We start from the raw sequence: 20,931 nt of genomic DNA on the forward strand, positions 1-20,931 counted from the left end.
CATGGCTTTGATCCCTGCTTTCCCCTCTGCTTGCTAAATCCCATGGGGCTTAACAAAAGGAGGGGGGAAAGAATCAAAGCAATCCCATGGCAGTATAAGGAGGAAAGGGATCAAAATGATTGTGCAGTTACAGGATTGCTTTGATCCCTTTCCCCCTCCTTTTGCTAAACCCTGCAGGGCTTAGCACGAAGGGAGAAAGCAGGGATCAAAGTGATCCTGCAGCACTTTGATCCCTTTCCCCCTACACTTGCTAAGCCCCACTTAGATTTCTTAATTTTGGGTTAGGAAAGTGGGGGGGATCTTATACATGGGGGGCATCTTATACATGGAAAAATACGGTATATAAGTATTTGATGCAGAATCAGAATGGTTTGATCTGGGAATTAAAACTGTTTGGTGGCACTCATTCATAATGAACAGAAAAGTTTCTGGGCTTTCCTAAACATACAAGCCACATAACAGTGTACTATTTAGCACTCCATCTTCCATTTCTACACTTATATCTAGGAAGAGACTCAATCTGCAATGCACTGTTCTTGACCTTGTGTTCCTTAACACATAATCAGCATAGCAGACTAGAATTAGAGACAAAGGCAACTCTCCAGAGGATTCAGCATATCGCTTCAGCATTGAGTCTGCAAATGAAGACCACGAATTACTCAAGGCAGAAATATTTGAACTGCCTAAATTTGGCAGAACTGTCACAAGAACAATCAGTAGGACAAAGACTGTGTCCCACTAGGCAGCTTTTTGAATCTTCACTGCTGAAGAAGTAAACTGAGATTCCAGGTGATACTCTCATTAAGTGCTTTATGATTTTTCACGTTAAAAATCTTAATCTAAAAGCTCAGTTTTTGCTTTTCAGGGCATAAAAGCTTTCAGTTTCATGAATTCACCTTGAATTTGTTCTAGCTATCTCTTATCAGCAAGTCTTTGGAGCTTGCATAAGGAATAATATATTCAACCACTTTTTATTTGATCTCTGTGGAAGAACATTAACACATGTTGAGCAGGATTAAATGTTCAGATACATTTTATTGTTTCTCTCTCCAAATTCCAATATTATTTTCACCTGACTATATCCCTGGTCTCAATGTCAGTGTGAAAACCTAGAAAAAGCTGCAATATTCTGTGTGAGAAAACATGCAAAAGTAAACACATTCAGGGCTGGGAGGGTGGCCAATTCAAACAAATCACCCATTCTTAAATCATATTTATACTAGCTGTGATAATTAACTATTGCATTATGGGATACCTAATGACTAGTAGGATCCTCAACATCACAACAGTTCCTAGAAATTGGAAAAGCAATAGCATTCTGATTTTTGGAAATATCTAAATAAACAACAAAAATAATACTTGTTATATCTCTAGATGTTCCAATATTTTCCCTCAACTTCCACTAAATGCAACTTTCTAAAACAATGTATGCATATTCTATAAACTATGAATCAAATTTGAAGGCTTAAGCCAGAGTCAACTTCTGCTGCACAAACATGACTATCTAATAGAAAAGATGGCAACAGTTGAAATGAATAGATGGGTGGGACATAAATGTAATAAACAAACAAATGAACATATCAGAATAAGAGAGTGAGTTTCCTCATAATCAATGATGTGCAGGTGCAACAGTAGTGAAATCTTTGTTACATTTAGCACTGTCACACTTGCATGCACACACACTCCTCCTCCTTCCTGGGAGTCAAATATCAAAATCAAAGCTATTGACTTAAGCAAACAAGTTCCATTTTCTCCTTTCTAATTTGTGACATACTAGCTACATGCCACGTTCTTGCACAGTGCCTATAACCGAAGGCTCTGTGCTCTAGATTCAAAAGATAAGGAAACAAACACTCTGCATGTCCTCCAAAAGGCAGCCCTCTCAACCTTTTCAGAGAAACCATGGCAAAAAGCACAGAGACAAAGCAGGAGCTTGGAAGCTCTAATAGAAAAGGCACACTCTCCAACCTCTTTCAGAATCTTTTTGACCAGGCTGAACAGATTACGTTGGCAAAGGAGGTACCATACTGCTGAATGGGTGACAAATTGGAACAGTTGATGAACTGCATCTTTTGGAATGACCAAAATGACAAAGGCATCTATGCACTCTTTTGTCACATCAACATAATATTTTCAAACATGGGAATCATAGAATTCTGCACCACTATCTCATGTACAAGTGCTGAGCTGTGGGGTGGAAAAATGATTTTGGTCAAGATACTGTACCTCCAAGAGGGAAGGACACAAAAGCCAGTGATCCCATTTAACTCAGCTCTGCCTAACCAAGCAGTGCTTCTGCCAAGGTTTTCATCTTTTACCTTTTCACCAATACCCCCAAACCCTACTATTATGTTTTCTGTTTCACACAGATGTAAACATCTGCTAATTGTTAAGTGAAATGCAAATGAAGGTACAGTTAATACTACTGTTTAGGTGCTGTCAAACTGAAACCCACTTATAGAAATCCTTACAGGGATTTCGGGATTCCCAGTGTACTATAGTGGATAAAGTGACTGACTAGGACTCTGGAGAACAGAGTTCGAATCTCCACTTGGCCATGGAAACTCACTGGGAAAGTGGAATTGGTAAAACTACTCCTTAAATATGTCACTTACCTTGAAAACCCTATCTGGGTCACTATCAGTTGGTTTCAACTTGACCATACAGAACAACAACAAGGGCTTTCAAGGTACGTGAGATATTTAATGAGCAGTTTTTAAAATTCCACACCCCTAGTGAGTTTCCATGGGTGAGCAGGGATTCAAACCCAGGCCTCATGAGTCCTAATCCATCATTCTATCTGCTATACAACATTAGCTACCCACAATATTAATTGGCCAAAATTCAATTAGCTATTTATGCTGGTGTAAGTGCAGTGGTACAAAGTGCTATGGCAAAATGCTGCCTTTTAGTGAATCAGCACTTTTTTAACATCAGATTGTTTGCCTTACAAGAAATACTGTAAGTGATTCATTAACTAGTGCTTTTTCGCTGCTGTAATTTAGAATACATACTAAACTTATGTTGGCATAAATAACCAAAAGATATAAATAGCCAATAGGATTTTGGCCACTATAATAATTCAGTTTTTTATTTTCATCAGGTCTTCCTTTCATCAGATTTCATTAATGTCTGCTCCACCTCCATCCTTCTAAGTCAGGTCACTCTCACAATCCAGATAGCAAAAAACAAAATCAAATTAAAACCTTTGGGTCAGAAGTTTGCAAGGAAGATCCCAAACTGTATCTTTTTGCTTGCCAGTTTGTATTATTAAATCTAATCTGGCAGCAAATTTGATGTCCACATGAACCATGAAAACTGTGTTCACATAAGCCATGAATTATCAGACTTCAGGATGCCACTGAGCTCGTGAAAGACTAGTCTCAGCAGCATGCGATTGTCTTTTGCTTGAAGAACTAATTTGGCTTGATAACTACATGGACAAGAAAACTGCCTCTAGATTTTCAAGCTAGGAACACTTTTCAGAGTTGTACAACTTTTAGGTGCAGAAGTTCAGCATCTTTAATGGCTATCATTTTTATCAGCCTGTTTCTGTATTTTGTTCATGACTTTTTAAAATTTATGAAACATTTGTTTTGTCCTACACATATCAACAGAATGGTTTTATATTTGTCTATTTCAACCAATGTTGTTTAGGGAAAGCCACAACTGCACACTTGTGTGTAACAGGGAACTATAATGTAATTTAAAATAAAAGCATTTTTAATTCTCCTTCCTCTTACACCCAAAGGAGACAAAGCAGGGACTTGCTGCAACCATCTGATCCCAACCTATAAATTACAGCTGGTAGCCTTATAACATGAAAACTCTATGACTGATATTTTTAATGTATGTCCCCAGCTAGAAGAAGCAGCAGAATATATCTCTGCTCCTCTCTTTGCAAACTGCTCTTGCCATAAATTCCATGATATGAAGGTGATGAACCTTGACAGTTCTTCAGACAAAATGAACACTTGCATAAGCAAGGGATCAGCCCCATAGAAGCAATCTGGAGAACAGCAGTTGGGGGTGGCTCCTTTAGAGCATGAAAATGAGTGCAAATCCTGCTGAACTGCTCACTGTAAACCAGATGTTTTCATTCTTTTTGCACAAAGGTATGTTACACATACTTGTCTCTCACATCAGTATTCTCATTTCTATTTGTGCATAGCATTAAAAATCGTTGCTTGGCATGAACCAATAAGGTCTTGTAAATAAGACAGTGAGCAAATGCACAAGCTTTTGCTACTTCCAGGCGTCAGGCAGAAGTGGGTATGCAATTAGGCTGGACAGCATTACTAGCCATACAGATCTGAACCACTGAAAGCCACTAAGCATAAGCATTTCCTAGATCAGAAAACTAAAAGGAGCAAGGAAATACTGAAACCTTGTTCACTACTCAGAATTCTGTTCCTTCCTTCTCTTACTCTGTGCACATTACTGTAAGTATCTCACCACAAACAACTGGCACATCACAGGTGTACTGAAGGGATGTAGTGACAAAAATAATGTATCAAATTACCCAGTGCACAAGCTTCTAAACGACTGCCATAACAGACACAACAGAAGTCAATAACCAAAATGTTCTACTCCAAGCAAATAAATAGGGCAAAGAGGTTACAAGAAATTTCCATATTACAAAGGACAAGATTGTTGACACCATTTAAAAAGCAAGCAACGGTAGCACTCAACCATACCCAACTAGAAGTGTACATCTTACCTTCTCCGATTTGACCTTTTTGAGCTGTCGACATTCACTGTCACCATCTTCCAGCTCCGATTTAACTCCCAAAGGATTAAGTGCAGATCCCGTGTCAATAGCTATACTTCCAAGCTGCTCAGCAGCTGCAACCGCCACAGCAGGCTCTGATCCTTGGCCGCCATCATACTGCCCAACCCTGACAGCCAAAGCAAGAGGCTGAAGTACAGTGGGTTCTTTTTCTGGTGCAGCACCTGCACCTTCACTCCTTTCCTTCTTATTCTTGGACGAACTTCCCTCTTTCTCCTTCTTTGAGTTGGCCACGCTACGAGAAGCCTTGGCTGATTTCTCAGAGCCCTTCGGGGCAATGGCAGCTACCAAGCCACCAGTGTTCATGCCATCTCCAGGGCGCCCCTGAATCTCCTTCTTGCCACTGGTCCCTTCACTTGGAGTGAACAAAGCAGATCCTGGGGCAGCCTTGCCACTGTCCTTGCTACTCTTATTCCGTTTGGATTTGGATTTGCCTTCCTTGCTTTGTGGACCTGGCACTGGAGTCACAAACTTGATGTTCTCTGGCAGTGTCGCCACAGCATTGGGTGCAGGTAGCCCCACTTCCTTGGAGCCTGACATTTCCAATTTCTGTTGGTCCTTTTCCAAATCCGCGTCCAGGTCAATGATGAGATTCCCTACTCCAATGTCCCATTCATCCCCACTATCATACGTCTCAACTGGGTTTGCATCCACTCCTTTCCCTCCGGAAGCTCCACTGCTCAAGGACATCTTAGACTTAACGACCCACCTCAAGGTTCAAGGTCTGCTCCCTCAGCCTTTGCATACGAAGTAGCAGCTTCAGCTATGTTCTCAGGTCTCCAGTGATCAAGGTGAGCACAGGCAACAACATAACTGCTGAAAGGGAAGTCAAGAACAACAGGTATTATATTGCCAATACTCAACAGAGACACATATACAAATACATATAAGTGCACAACACATATATTTTCAAGAATACTCAGGATTCAAACCAGCTGTAAATATACTTTATTTTTTCCTCTATTCACCTATGAATCCAGGAGTCTACCAATAACACAGAGCCCATACTGCAATATTCCAATGTCACTATAGTCAGCTTATCATGTAATTACAAAAAAGCAAGATATCTACAGTGGTTTGCATTCAATTACTTCCAAATCACAGTTCTTCAAAATATTTAGAAAGCATACAGATACAAAAATCCTAAGCCATCCTCTGCAACTTGTTACTCTACTATCATTTATTCTGCCCCACATTACCAAAGTCCTTCAAAACGTCCATATATGGAAGATTCATTTTCTCCTATATGATCACTGAAACTCCCTTGACCTTCTGATACTGCCCTTCCCTCAGCAGCCTGCTCTCCAAAAGGCCACTCCCAAACACCCTGTGTGCAGATTCCAACAAGAACTACTACCTTTAAGGACAGAGACTAGGCTCTTCCTTCCAAGAATTAGCTGTGTTAGTTTACCTCAGCATATTGCCAAAAGAAGAAAAAGAAAAAAAACCAGAATACTCTAGCACTTTAAGGAATAAAAAATGTTTCAGTGAGCTTCTGTGGATCAACTTCTGCTTCTTTTGATTCCATTGGAAACCCTTTATTTAGGTGTGAAATCTGGTAGTTAAGAAACAGATCTGATTGGCATAGGCAGAGTTATACAGATAAACTGTGAATGAAAGCAAAAATTGCATTGTAAATAATCTATGAAAGTTGCCCCCATTTTGGAAAATTACAATTCCTAAGTATTTTGCAGACTGGATATTCTCCTGAAGGCTAAAAAGTAGCAGTTCAGTCATCCCACAAGTATACAGCAATTATATTTACAAGAGATAATTAGCACATGAATTAGCAATCTCCCCAGCAGCTAACCAAAGTCTAGAAAGGGGTAGTTTCAGATACTCCTGTGAAGTTCATGACTGCTCCTCCAGTTGTGGCTCTTTAAATATTGTCTTCTGCTCCTGATTGCTGAGCACAAGAGACTGATAATCTTCATGGTTACATATGCAAACCTCTTAAAGTCAGCACTGTTTTTAAAAAGATGCTTTATATACTACAACAACATATATATTTACAAAACCCAAAATGCATGAAATCAGAAGACAGCTTACTGGTGTTCATCAAACAATAGACTACAACGTCAGAGTTTTGTCACCTGCTGGGCTGTGGCACTGTTTTCCATCCAAAAGTCTAGTTCTGTATTGCCAACAATTTGCTCCATGAAAGCTGATATTTATCATACTGTTATGGAGATACTTAATCCAAGGAGCTATGGTTGACATGTGATTGGGAAATTAAAAAAGCAAAACTATTTCTGATCTTAATGGCAGAAAAACTGCAGAATCAGAAGAATGTTGTATGCAGTTTGAAAGCCAGAAACTGCTTAGAAAAGTTGCTGTCTCCCTCCACCCTCAAGTATTGTGCAATGTTCTGCTGCTTTATTTGTTAGATACTAACATTAGCAGACCTTCAATCCTCCAGTCATGATTATAAGCAACCTTTCTCCTGAAAAGACTAGGAAGGTCAAAAGCCAGAGTAGTTGTTACCAGAATGAGAAGCACGTGGCAGTCATTCCACAGCTTGCTTGTACCACACACTCCTAAACATCAACCACACCATGTGATTCCTTAACTTCCTGAATGATGTTGAATATGGGGAAGGCAACACAGTACCATGCAGAGCTGGACAACAGCTCCCTCATTCTTGAAACACAGCATGTTGCTTGAGATTTATGGGAGCTGTAATCTTAAACAGCTGGAGCACACTAGATTGTGTTCTCCTGGTTTAAAGGAACATTTCTACTGTATGCCACAGCATTTGAAAACCAAGATTTTGCTGAGGAATGGCTACTCAGAAGCATTACTAGGTTGGATTTAGGCTACAATAATTATCATGTCTCTTTCTGACTGTATCATGCCATTTCCTAAGTGTCACATTTTGACAGTAAGAGCTGTTCAGTAATGCAGGGGAATATCTTGGAAGATAGTGCTCTGAAAGTTCTCAAATACAGGGTGGACAGTCATCTGTCAGTTGTGGATTTCCTCCTGTTTAGGAGGTTGGACTTCATATCCCTTCCATTTCTACAATTCTATTTTTCTACTACACAATTGCTCTGTTGTAACTTTTGCAGACAGCATACTTCTACATTGTATTATCCAAATTTTAACTTCTACTGCCTAAAAAAAGACTTACAACTCATGAAACCTACTTTCAATCCAGGAATTTATTTATTTTTAAATACTGAGAGTAGTATAAGGTTTTCAGTCAAATAAGTACTGAATATTAGCATCTAAAGTCATATTACTACAGTAATACTGAGTCATACTGGGAAACAGTAAGTAACTCTTCAGAGTTCAAAATCCTTGCTATGTATGTATGCTTTGTTGCTGTTGTTATGTTCCATCAGGTTGTTTCCATCTTATGATGACCTTATGAACTGCTGATTTCCAAAAAGTCTTATTATCAACAGCCCTGCTCAGTTCTTGCAAACTTAAGTCTGTGGTTGATTGAGTTAACCCATTTCCTATTTTGACCTCCTCTTTTTCTGTTGCCTTCAACTTTTGCCAAAATTACTATATTTTCTAATCAGCCTTGTCTTCTCAAGATATCTCCAAAATATGACAGTCTAAGTGTAGTCATCTGTGCTTCAAGGAAAACTAAAAATAACTAAACTGAGGCTATCATACTGTATCATAGTATTTCTGCTTCTTTCCTGCTTCACATGCGTGGCCTTTGGCAGATATGCTGTAGAAGATCAGGGCTTTGGCTGTATATGAATAAACAAGTTCTAGTGTTCATGAATTTAAAACAAACAATAATAAGTAGACAACCCCATGGCAACACACCCATATATTCAAAACAGAAAAGGTAACATAATGCAATCAAATCCAATTGAGCATTTAGTACATGTTTTACTTTCAACAAGTAGCTTTAGAAGAGGCAGCTCTGTTTGTCTGTGCAAGCATATCAAGCAAACACAAAAAATTAAAAAATGACAAAAGACAAATGGAAAATAGTCCCATAAGGCTTACATTAAAATAAAACAGTTTGTTTTTAAGATGCCACAACATTTTTGTCTTTTTTATTTTTCTTTTGTTTTCGCCTGATATCGTAACAAGTAGTTTCACAACTGTCCTTTCAATTGCAATTATCTCTGTCAAGTCACAAAGAATTTGAATGTCTCAAGATGAGTTTCAAAAGATTAATATCTAACCTGTTAATCAGTGAGACAAAAGCCGCATTTGCATTATCCAGTGTCTTTAAAATGTATCTGAAGCTTTTTGGGTCTGTCCATGCAAATTATGCAGGCAGACTAAACTTTACACAGCATCCTCACTCACTGCATACTAACCGTGAGTTTCATCCACACAAAACCATCACTGTTGCACAAAACAACACAGGAAAATAGACAAGAAAGAGGTAAAATCATGCTGGTATTACACGCATAAGACATCATGCAAAATAGCATCACAGGAAAGAGCGGTCGTTCGACTAGATAGGTGGGGTATAAATGCAATAAATAAATAAATAAAATGAAAGAACACTGAACTTTCCTCCGACACAATTTAACTCCATGACTGGCTAACCCAAACTTTATCAGGCACATACCCTGTTTCCCTGAAAATAAGCCCTAGTATGATTTTTCAAGATGCTCGTAATATAAGCCCTACCCCCAAAATAAGCCCCAATTAAGTGAAACCCCACCCTCCACCATTGTGCAGCAACCAGAAGCTGATGACATGGCTGTATTTGAATAAGTGTAGATTGTTGTACATGGGGAAAAAACATCCCATGAAAATAAGCCCTAATGTGTTTTTTGGAGCAAAAATTAATATAAGACCCTGTCTTATTTTCAGGGAAACACGGTAATATTGTGGCCAGCCTGTACACTAAGGTTTGAAAGGAGAAGAGCAAGCAGGTGAGTGTTTTCAGGAGGAACTGAATGCTTCCTGGAGACTTTTTGAAAGCCACTAAGCTGTGGGTACCTCTAATAAATGTCGCAGGGACAAGAAACCTGTGCTAACATCTCAGAGACACCCATACACACTATCCACTATGCACAGGATCAATGGGACCAAAGCCCTGACATCATTTTTAAAACATATGTCTACTATTCTTTAGTGACCGCTGAATGGCCTCAGCCACAAATATGACCTCAAGATAGTTCTGATCAGTTCACTGTGTCATTACTTCCACTAAGCTATGATGTCAACAAAAGCTTAGGCAGGCAAGAATTTGGAAACACTCATGAACTAGTTCACATTTGCTCATGTCCTTTAATCAGGTATCCATATCTAAGCACATGTTGTTACAATGGCAGTCATTTAGTTTGACCCTTTGAGCAACCTTCAAGCAATGTTGTTCATTTGATAGGCTTGCCCACGATCAAATACAAGCAGCTAGACTTTCATGACTGTTTGGCCCTTTAATCCTTAGCCAAACAATAAGTAATGTTAAATACACAGAACTGCATTTGCTCATTCATCACTTCCTGCTCTTGTCTCTCATCCTCTTTCCCCTAGTTCTCTCAATTTAACTGTAACATCCTTGAGGGCATCTCTTTGTCTTTTTTTTCCTTCCAAAATTTTACAGTGTGCCATATACAATATTTATGAACATCCATCAATTTGTCCTAGAATATATGGAATTAAAACAATCCACATGCCCATAAAAAAAACCCAGGACATTTTAATGTAGCAGGCCATTTTCTCCTAACAAGAAGGCATGTCACAGACAAGATGGAATGTTTACAGTGAAAACAAACATGCTTGGAGTTGGATACTAGGTAAAAAGGTAAAGGTTCCCCTTGACAATTTTGTCCAGTCGTGTTCGACTCTAGGGGGTGGTGCTCATCCCTGTTTCCAAGCCATAGAGCCAGCGTTTTTGTCCAAAGACAATCTTCCATGGTCACATGGCCAGTACAACTTAGACATGGAACGCTGTTACCTTCCCACCGAGGTGGTCCCTATTTATCTACTCGCATTTGCATGCTTTTGAACCGCTAGGTTGGCGGGAGCTGGGACAAGCGACGGGAGCTCACTCTGTCGTAAGATTTGATGTTACGACTGCTAGTCTTCTGACCCTGCAGCACAGGCTTCTGCGGTTTAGCCCTCAGAGCCACCACGTCCCAGATACTAGGTATCGCCCTTCTAACTGAAGAGAAAAATTGTTTCTAAGTTTAAAGCAAGTGTAAACAAAGCAGAATGTTTCATACTATGTAAAGCCTTCTAAAATTCTGTTTTTTCTTGCTTCACAGCACACACTCTGTGCCATAGCTCAGTTTTATAATGCTATCAGAAATGGTCAAAGAAAAGTATAAACATGTTTGAAACCTTCATTTAGAAGCTCAGCATTTGTATATTGTATGATACAACACACATACCTTTGTTTAAAATTACAGCTGGAGCTGGAACATTTAACTAATGAAGTTACCATGCAGCCCAAACAACCTGTCCTGTTTTATACACTTATACTTCAGCCTTGATTTCCTGGCACACTCCTCTCAATGAACATGCCCATTACAGACTATAGAAACAAAGGCACTCAGAAACCAGGAAGCTACCTCCAAAAAGGGGGTAGATGGGGAGAATAAACCAAAATGCATTAGTCCCTCTTTACTTCCTTCTTGCCACACAGAATTCACTCACATACAACACAAAGTGCATGCATTCACTTGTCCAGCTGGCAACCTTCCGACAACGAATTCTCAGAGAAGCCCTGGGACAGAAATTCTAAAGGAGACAGCTTCTCACTGGGGAATACAGTACTGCATGCATGGAGTGCCAGACATAAATAATTCAGCTCCATTAGAGGGCTGCAGCCTCTAGAAACCATATCTACATTCCGAGCAGTAGCCACGTCATGAAAGACGAACCTAAACATTTATTTCAAGAAACTTAGCTTTCCTCCACTACATTGATAGGAGCTCCTATCAAAATACCTCTAACATATCTCACCAGGCAACATACAAGAACACATGGCATAAAGACTGATGTGCAGTTAAGCAGCTGCTCCCAGGCTAATCACAACAACTTGCATTAATTTTGAACTTTCATAGTGAAACAAGAGGCAGAGGAAACTTAACTACAAATGATCTGACACCCAATGGTGAACTGATAACACAAGCAAGTTCAGCTGCATACAAAGAAAATGTCTCCTGCCATGTGGTCAAATTCGCAGAATGCTACCCATTAGTCCATAGTTGCTTCCAGACATGACTGACTGCAATTTTCACCCTGATTAACTTTCAGGCATGCCAGTGCCAAGGAACAACAGAAACAGAGAAAAATCCCCAGCACCAAGCAACTGCTGCTCTAGAGCATAGCAAAGGAAATTTGAGATAACTGCTCTGTTTTACTGGGAACAATCCAAAACAACATATGTGCTCTATGACTGCAGGTGGCGTTCAGGGAAAAAGCCAGGATCAATCACAGAACTTGGGCAGAACAAGACAGAGCTTCAACTGACTGTTTCCTCATACTCTACCTGAGAAGAGTTCACCATAGTTCCCCTGCACCTTTGGACTCAGTTCTGTTAACTCCATCTGGCCCCTCAAGTCCCTCACTTTTCCAGAGAACAACAGGGAAACACGAGTAGGTCCTGTATTCTGGAGCCACTCCTCCCATCTCCTTTTGCTGGGAGCCAGCACATTTCCTTCTTCTACAGGCTCGATACACAGGAGGATTCTTTTCCGTTTTTGCAACTGAAGAAATTCAGGGGGATGCGTCTTGCTTTGAAGAGGAAGCTGTGGCCCTCTTAGCTCTTCATGCTAGAGCTGTGCTCTCTCCAGCTGCCTTGATTAAGCTGGATTTTTTGTTTTTGTTTTTGAAGCAACTCCCATGTCTTTTTTGTAGCTTTTCTTTTCAAGATGTTGCTCTCTCCCTAGGCACGCTCTCCAGTGATGAAAACAATGTTGAATGAAAGCCAGCTGGCAGCCAGAAGAGGAGACAGAGAAATCTACACAAAGGAGCTTCCTAACTAGCTGCTTTCAGGACCTGTCTGCTAGAAAGGGGGGGGGGGGGAGGAATCTATATGTCTCCCTTTCCTAGACAGACTGTATTAGAAGGCAAAAATAGGCTATTAACACTCCCTCTTCTCCGCCATGACTTGTTTACAATATTGATGCACAATTAGCATCTATAATTTGCCAATATGCAACACAAGCAAGATGGAAATAACTATCTAAAACCAGAACTGGTCAAAAAGTTACCATAATTTCACTTTCAGTATGCTAAAAGAGACTTTTGAGTTCTGTTTGCCCAACTAAATAACCATTTCTGCTTGAACAACCTCTGTACTATGCACAAAGTTGAAATAAAATGGAGTCACTGAAATATGGGTGTACACCTTAGAGTACAAGCTCCCAGCATACTGTGCCATCACATCTCTTACAAGGATCAATTTTTTTAATTAACATCTTCTTCCTGTAAAAGGCTGTTTCATATAGTTGACAGATCTGACAAGGAGTTGGATAGATCCCCATGAAAATTTATAGACTCATTTCAACATGGCCTTATATCCTTGACCACTTCATAGGATCACTATATCAAATGTATGAATGTAGTCAGAGCAGACAATTATATTCTTGAATTGTGAATATATCTTACATGGACAACCAATCAGGCACTAAGTAGAAGAGGTGGGCCATAGCAGAAAATAGCAATATGTCAGAAAAAGAAATTTTCACTTGGTAATGCAGCTACGATAGTATTATTATGAGATAATGCTTAGCACAAAGCACCAAAATCCAAAAAGTTGTTCTTGGGTTCAGGATGGTATTCAAATAGTTTCCACAATAGCATTCAGATATAGCAAAGCAAACAGGGAGTGTGAAAACTAAAATAATTTATCATTAGTTTCTTTGTTATATAACAGTGACTGAAATCCGGTAGAGCAACTCATGCTATGTGAAGCTGACGAAGTTATCAGCCATGGCATCTTTTGGGGAATTAGATTTTTTTAAGTTTTACCCCTTCCCAAAGGTCTTGTGGCTCCCTTGGGATTCCTTTTGTCATGAGAAGTCATTGGGGCCTGTGGGAGGAAGTGGAAGCCTTTAATTTCCAAAATTGCTGCTGCGAGAAAACCATCTTGACAACAATAATTTTCAGAAACTAAAGAACACCCCCCCCCCCATTTCCCAACTACTTCCCCACAGTGAAAGGGATCTCAAGGGAGCCTCAGGACTTTTGCGGAAGAGAGAATCAGAAATTTTTAATTTGAAAAAAAACACTGCCACAGGTGATGCCTTATGCAGCATAAGATGTACTAGTGGATTTCAGACATAAAAAGCTTGATCAGATCATGCAAACTTTTAAAAAATATTTGTGCAAATGAACTAGGCTTAAGGCCCATAACATAACCAATACATAGGAACAGTAGTGATCAACAAACACTAGAAGAAAAGAAAAATTATCCAAATATATTGCTATGACAGTTGTAGGTTCAAAAGAACCAGGACATATACTACACTGATACCTGGATTAGCAATAGTATTTGTGTAAAGGGGTCTTAGTAAACCACAAATCAAACAGGAATCTATTCTGTAATGCAAAGTGAAGGGGAGAATTAGATATGGTTTCCTTGTAGAAAAGAAAAGATGTTGGGCAAGTTTGTTTTCTGCTGCTCTACATGGAACAAGCCTGTTTTCTGCTGCTGCTGAGGGCAGAACCCCACTAATAGATTCAAATTACAAGAAAGGAGGTTTAAATTAAACATTAGAAAAAACTCCCCAATAGTAAAAGATGTTCAACAGTGGAATGGGAGTCAGAAGGCAATTAACTCTTCTTCAAAGGAGGTTTTAAAATAGAGGCTGGATGGCCAGCGATCAGGAATGCTCTAGCTGTTGATTTCTTGCATTGGCAGGGGTTGGACTATATGATCTTTGCAGCATATTTGAGCTCTACAATTTTGTAACTCTAAGACTCTACAAAGTTACTTTGCAAGATAGCTAATATTAATAGCTAATAGGAAGTGTGGTTTTTTTAACACCATGTTGTTTATTTTAAATTGATTCTGGCTATCTCTTTTTAAACTTGTTTTGTGCGTGTGTGCGTGCGTGCGTGTGTAACTGGATGGATGGATATCTAGGTATGCGTGTGTGCATTTGTGTAGCTGGACGGATAGACAGACAGACAGATATTTTAAAAATGTTTTGTATACCAGACATGATGACTGTTAAAGGAAAGAGGAAATGGCTGTTAGTGTAGCTGTGGACTGTGTTGTAGGCTCCTGATGCTGAATAAAAACTGCTAAGTCTATCTCAAGGCAGGCAAGCTTCGCCAGACGAAAGGCAAGAGGTACAGCTGAGTTGTAGAACTTAGTTTCCAAAACAGAGGAAAAATCAGGATCTGCAATGCTGAAGTGATAAAATACCATACAGCTTAGAACCAGACTAAAAGTTTTAGTTTTAAATGTGCTCTGTTTTAATATTGCTCTTATTTTAATACAATATTTGTTTAATTCTTTTTTAATATGTGTGTATGTACTCTTAGCTTTTAAATACTGTTTTAATTATGCAAACCACCTTGGGTTCTTTTAGGGAGAATGATGGGATAGAAATATTTTGAATAAATAAACAAATAAACAAACAGACAGACAGATAGATATTCTGCATGGGATGTTCATCATTCTTCTGGGTGGATGCTGGAAGTTACCTCTTTCCAATTATTCTGCCATACAAACTCTCCCCAGTTTCTCTCAAATATGAAATCATAGTCTCAGTATTTTACACGACACAGTTAAAAGCTCAGGTCATCCAATTCCTTCTTGCCTCTATTACTGGCACAAGACAGACAGCCCAAGTGCTGGGGGTGCAGGAATTATCTAATTCTTCACTAGGCTGTAAGGCAAATAAAGTCTGTAAAGCTATCATCTTTGTCCTAAAACAGTTCACTGGCCCATCCAAACTGCTTTACAAAACTTGGTATGTCCATTTGTGCAAAAAAAGATTCTGTCCAAGATTCTCTCGGTTCTCACTTGAAAACAATTTGAGTCAACTGTAATTTTCGTATTCCGGCTGGCTACTTTGTGCAGTTTTGGGATTTGAAAATAAATGCCTGTTCTGTACTAACAAGTACCCCGGGAACAGCAATTATTATAGGTCTTTTTAAAAAAACATTCACATCAAAGCTAAGTCACGCTAAAAAAAACTGAATCGATCCAAAAAAGCCACAAGCAATGCTTATAACTTCAGCCTCTTTAAAAGCAAACAATGCAAGCTAGGTTTGGTAGGAGCAGCTGCAGAACAAGTGTTGACACTGCCCACAGAATGACCTCTGTACTGACCTCATGGCCTGATTCCTCAAACAGGGCACAGGAAGCTGTTTGTTTCCACCTTCTGGGAACCTACTGTAGTTGGACAACAGACAGAGTGGATTGAAGGCCTCCCCAGGGACATAACAAATGGACAGCTCTGGAAAAATTGCTGCCTTTAGTTGGGACTAAAATATTGCCACATTCTAAACATGAAGGGGGAGCTATTGCAAATAGCCTCAGCTCTACTGATTCAATTACTAATTAAATAAGACATGCTAAAGCTAGATGGAACTTTACATGCAGTTTACCCACGTGTGTGATATTTTTCACTACCACATAAGTGGGCAGCCTGGAAAACAGAATGGAAGGATTCATATTATGATCTCAAAGGAACAATAGGTCAGTCCTGAACGTATGAGCTGAAACAATTATCTAAATTGATTTCATCCCTGAAATTGGGAATTGTGCAGGTCTTGCCCTTCCCAACAGTTTAGGGCTGCTGTCCTCAACCTGGTGACCTCCAAATGTTGCTAGATTACATTTCCTCTCGCTCCTGACTACTGACTATGCTGGTTGGGGATGATGAGAACTGCAAACCAAAACATTTGAAAGGCATCACATTGGCTTAAGGTGACCACCTTTGCACATACCCATGAAGTGCAGAGGGTAGCATAACTTCAGATAAGGCACTGGAAATCAAAGGTACTTCATCACCCTTTCCTCTCATCAAGAACTGCTCTGGTAATTTTCCAGATCATGGTATCTGTGTGAGCTCAGAGGACTGGAACACATTTAGAAATGCCACTTCAACCCTAAAATTCCTCCATTTTAAGAGGGCAACACAGAAATATGTACTGCATTTACATAAATTTGAAATGAGCACTGTTGCTTTCCCCTCACTGCAATAGATTTTAAAGGGAAAAGTGGTAATTTTATCCCCTTGTTTCAAAGCAAGTGAAATTCAACTACCATAATATGACAACAGCAATTCATGTATCTATATCATCACTATTATAAATCCTACAAATCGAAATTAAACAACCAGGAACCATTAAAAAGTTATGCCAATACCACCACCTAAAACGTAGGGTGGGAAGGAACTCACTATTATACAGTACTTACTAGATAAATTTAGTTTTCTTACAACAGCCTCCTCCTATCTCTCACTTTCCAAATCAATTGGCCTACAATTCTCATAATCCCAAAACAGCACAGGTCCATCAAGGTGGAGAAGGGCTAAGCGGCACAAAAAAGGTACATCTGCTGCCCATCTCATCTGCATAGAGCTCTACTAACTTGAGATAATTACATACAGTAAATGCCATTTTCCTGTATGCACAAACTCTACATTACTGATATATAGGAAACTTTTCAGCCATGCCCACAGACAAACTGCATGATATCCAATGCAGTCCAGCCTGTCTTTGCGCAGTTATTACCAATACAGTATTTGTATGGCCTAATCATCACAACTGGGAGCAAGTCTCACCTGAACTATTTGACTATTTAAAAGGAAAAAGGCCATAATCTTGTTGCAGAGCTCCACCAGCATAGTACATGTGACATCACTGGCCAATTGTTGCTAATTAAAGAATCCCTGCTCCAATTTTGGGTTGTGTGCAAATTCATCACATTGTATGTAAGTTGTATATAACCCCAAATCCAAGCAGGAACCCTTTAATTAGTGACAATCTGTTGCTGCCAGTGATGTCATGTCTAGTATGCCAACCAAACTGAGCAGCAAGATATTGACCATTGTCTCTCACTGAAGAAACTGAAGTCGTCAATAATTTAATTTTGGATTAACAATCCTCCACATCAGAAGTAGGGTTTCCCCCCCTCCTTTTTATTTTATTTTTAACATAAAAAAGCAAAATTAAATTGAACAAAAAAAAATGAAACCAGAACAAAAATGATAAACACAGTAATGTTACACAGTAATAGTATTCACTATTAACCACCATTATAAATATAGTTTTTCTTCATACATTTTATATTACACATATAAATCAATCCAGGCCTTCCAGATATCTAGGTAAATGTTCCTGTGAAACTGGCATCTATATGATATTTGTTAAAGTGAAACTAGTGCTAACAGATCCTCTGCCCATTGTGAAGGGGATGTTTATCCTTCCAGGCTTTGAGTACAGTACAGTATAAATCTCTTACCACCATAAGAGCTCGTAAAGTCCAATTCCATTATTTTCTTAGGCCTAATGGGAATATAATTTAAGAGAACACACGATTTCCAGAAATATCAAAGATTTCCCTATGCAATACAAGTAACAACTTCAAACCAAAACAAATGTACTATGGGACAAACCCATATCACATGTGTCAAGGATACATTTCCACATCTGAAGCAGTTATCATAGAACTCAAAACACCAATAGTTTTTTTTGTTTGCTATCTTGTTTCACTTATGTCCAACAGAACTACCCACTATAAAAAGGACTGCTTCGTGGCCAAGATCTATGGAAAGTGGAGTAATTTTTGAACCACTATAAATGTATTTTACAGAAATACTGTATTTGTCTGAAAACTACAGAATAAAATGAAGCCAAATACTATTAAAGGAACGTGTATAGGTGATTTGGGATTAAAAACAAAAATAAACAGTCTAAATGGAAAGCAGCCCATTTAGAGTTTAATGATTATGTGTCTCTGTGAATGGGTAGAATTTCACTAACTGAAGCTGGCACTGGAATTACCGTAATCTAATTTTAAGAAGCTAGCAGACAGCTAAAGTAATCACTATAGGCCAAATTTACTAAATCCTAGTGCCTTCAGTGGGATTAAATATGTGTTATACATTGAATGTACCTAAAGTCATACTGGAAAAACCTATAGGCTGCTGTTTATGTGAAACCCAACTGACAGTTGAAAATAACTATAGGTAATGCAATCAGAAGTTGTAAATGATGTTGTGGGGTTTTCGGGCTCTTTGGCTGTGTTCTGAAGGTTGTTCTTCCTAACGTTTCGCCAGTCTCTGTGGCCAGCATCTTCAGAGGACAGTGTGCTGTCCTCTGAAGATGCTGGCCACAGAGACTAGCGAAACGTTAAGAAGAACAACCTTCAGAACACATCCAAGGAGCCTGAAAAACCCACAACAACCGTTAGATCCCGGCCGTGAAAGCCTTCGCAAATACTGTACAGAAGTTGTAAATTTAGGCTCTCCAGTCTGCTTTCACAGTGAGTTATTTGCACACGTGCTGTGAAGCTACTTCCAATGATGGTGACCATAACAGAGTTTCCAAGGTATGCAAGATATTTGGGGTATGAATATATATATGCAATTCCCAGCAAGTGTCTGTGGCTGAGCAGGGATCTTAAACCCAGGGTCTTAGTACAACATTCTATCCATTACAATGCATTGGCTCTCTTTGCATACTTTAAAGTAGCTACATCTTGTACTATATTTTCTCACGTTTTGGGAATGAACTGCTACTATTCTTCCACCCAAACCACTCCCTAATTTTTTTATACAATATTTGTTGCAAGAACCTAGAGCAGGATATTCAGTACTAGAGGTAGGCAGGGGACATTTGACCTCCAGATATCCCACAATTCCTTATCATTTGTTATGCTGACTGAGGTGTCTGGGAAGGCCTAAACATTTCCTTTAGGTAGGGTTTGTTGACATAGCAACTGTTTGTATTGATTTCCAACAGCTTTTCTCAATGCATAATTATCCAGGCCTATATTCTTTTTATCCAAGCACAAAGCTTCTGAAGTCTGCAAACACTGAAATATCACAAAACAATATACTGTAAGAACTACTAAATGTTCATGTTTAGTAGGTCTGCACAATTGTGTAACATCCAGTTTCTTCTGAAATGGAAATATGAATTCTCTTCACGTAACACAATGTTAGGCTACTAAAATGTGTTAAAGGAGTCTGGCCTGATACTAATCCTTCCCAGAGTGTTTTCTTTACAGTCTACCTTAGCTAAGTATTTCCATATAACTAGTACAGGACATAGTTCAAAAGGTGGAATAATTTGCTTAAAAATGTTGAATATGAAAACACATTATGCTTAACTATTTTTGAAGGATCATTTATGAAGGTGACTTTAAATTAGTAGTCTATGTAGTAATCTGCAGAAAGTGTTTAACCATGTATTTTATGCTTTCAACTGCCAAGTTGAGCTTTTATTTTCTTAAAGTGTAATGCAGCCGTTCCCCTCTTTCAAACAGCAATTTTTATTTTAACTTATGTTGTTTGAAGATGTAAAGGTCATTGCACACACCTAACATAGGCTTTAAATGGAGAGAAAACCCAGAGCACAACCCACACAAAGACAACTGGGTCTTTGAGTTCTGGGTCTCTTTCTTCTTCAGGAAATGGTCTGCACATCTTTTTTGACCACTTCCTTCATTCAAATACTTTCAAATTATCCATTAAAAGTTTCAGCTGAAAACCAAACAAAACAAGTAACACCAAGCAGAACAAATATTGCTCTCAAACCAAGTGACATTTCCTAGCAAAAATCAACACTGACTTCAGGAACAGACTGATTCTTGAGAAGAACATTCATAGGAAAATGCCAGCAACCTAATGAGAAAAATACACAACATAAAATGTATGTTTTATTACAGAAGCACAGAGGCAAGCATTCAGCTGTATCCCTTGTCACAGTATTGAAACACTATCAGGTCAGTCATCAACTGCAAGGCAGGTACCTTTGAAGTACAATTTCAATTAGACTCTCCCCTTCAAGATACCTCAGCACCACCTAGGATCCAGACTTTATTTATTTATTTATTTATTTATTTATTTATTTATTTATTTATTTATTTATTTATTTATTTATTTATTTATTTATTTATTTATTTATTTATTTATTTATTACTGCCATGTCCCACATTCACACAAAGGGTTCAAAACCCTTTGTGCTGATGAAGATGCACAATTGATAAAAGTCCCAGAAACCACCACAGTGTAATATGA

At 38.8% G+C, this 20,931-nt stretch overlaps 1 protein-coding gene across 7 annotated transcripts in view; it reads right to left on the reverse strand.

Annotated features, from left to right (window-relative positions):
• The window catches only part of ZNF609 (zinc finger protein 609), an 82,518-nt gene that overhangs the window by 54,376 nt on the left and 7,211 nt on the right, over nt 1–20,931 (reverse strand). For 3 of the 7 annotated variants that reach the window (XM_072981774.2, XM_072981769.2, XM_078380945.1), the window contains exon 2: nt 4,721–5,605. The exons of 1 other annotated variant lie outside the window; for it this stretch is intronic. In XM_072981774.2, the coding sequence (XP_072837875.2) occupies nt 4,721–5,479 (759 nt within the window). In that variant the 5' untranslated portion in view covers nt 5,480–5,605. Of the gene's footprint in view, nt 1–4,720; nt 5,606–12,212; nt 12,233–20,931 lie in introns of those variants that run through there. 3 more of the 7 variants (XM_072981770.2, XM_078380946.1, XM_072981773.2) reach the window with 2 other exon arrangements.

Source organism: Pogona vitticeps, chromosome 12 (assembly GCF_051106095.1).
Source record: "Pogona vitticeps strain Pit_001003342236 chromosome 12, PviZW2.1, whole genome shotgun sequence".
Taxonomy (NCBI): domain Eukaryota; kingdom Metazoa; phylum Chordata; class Lepidosauria; order Squamata; family Agamidae; genus Pogona; species Pogona vitticeps.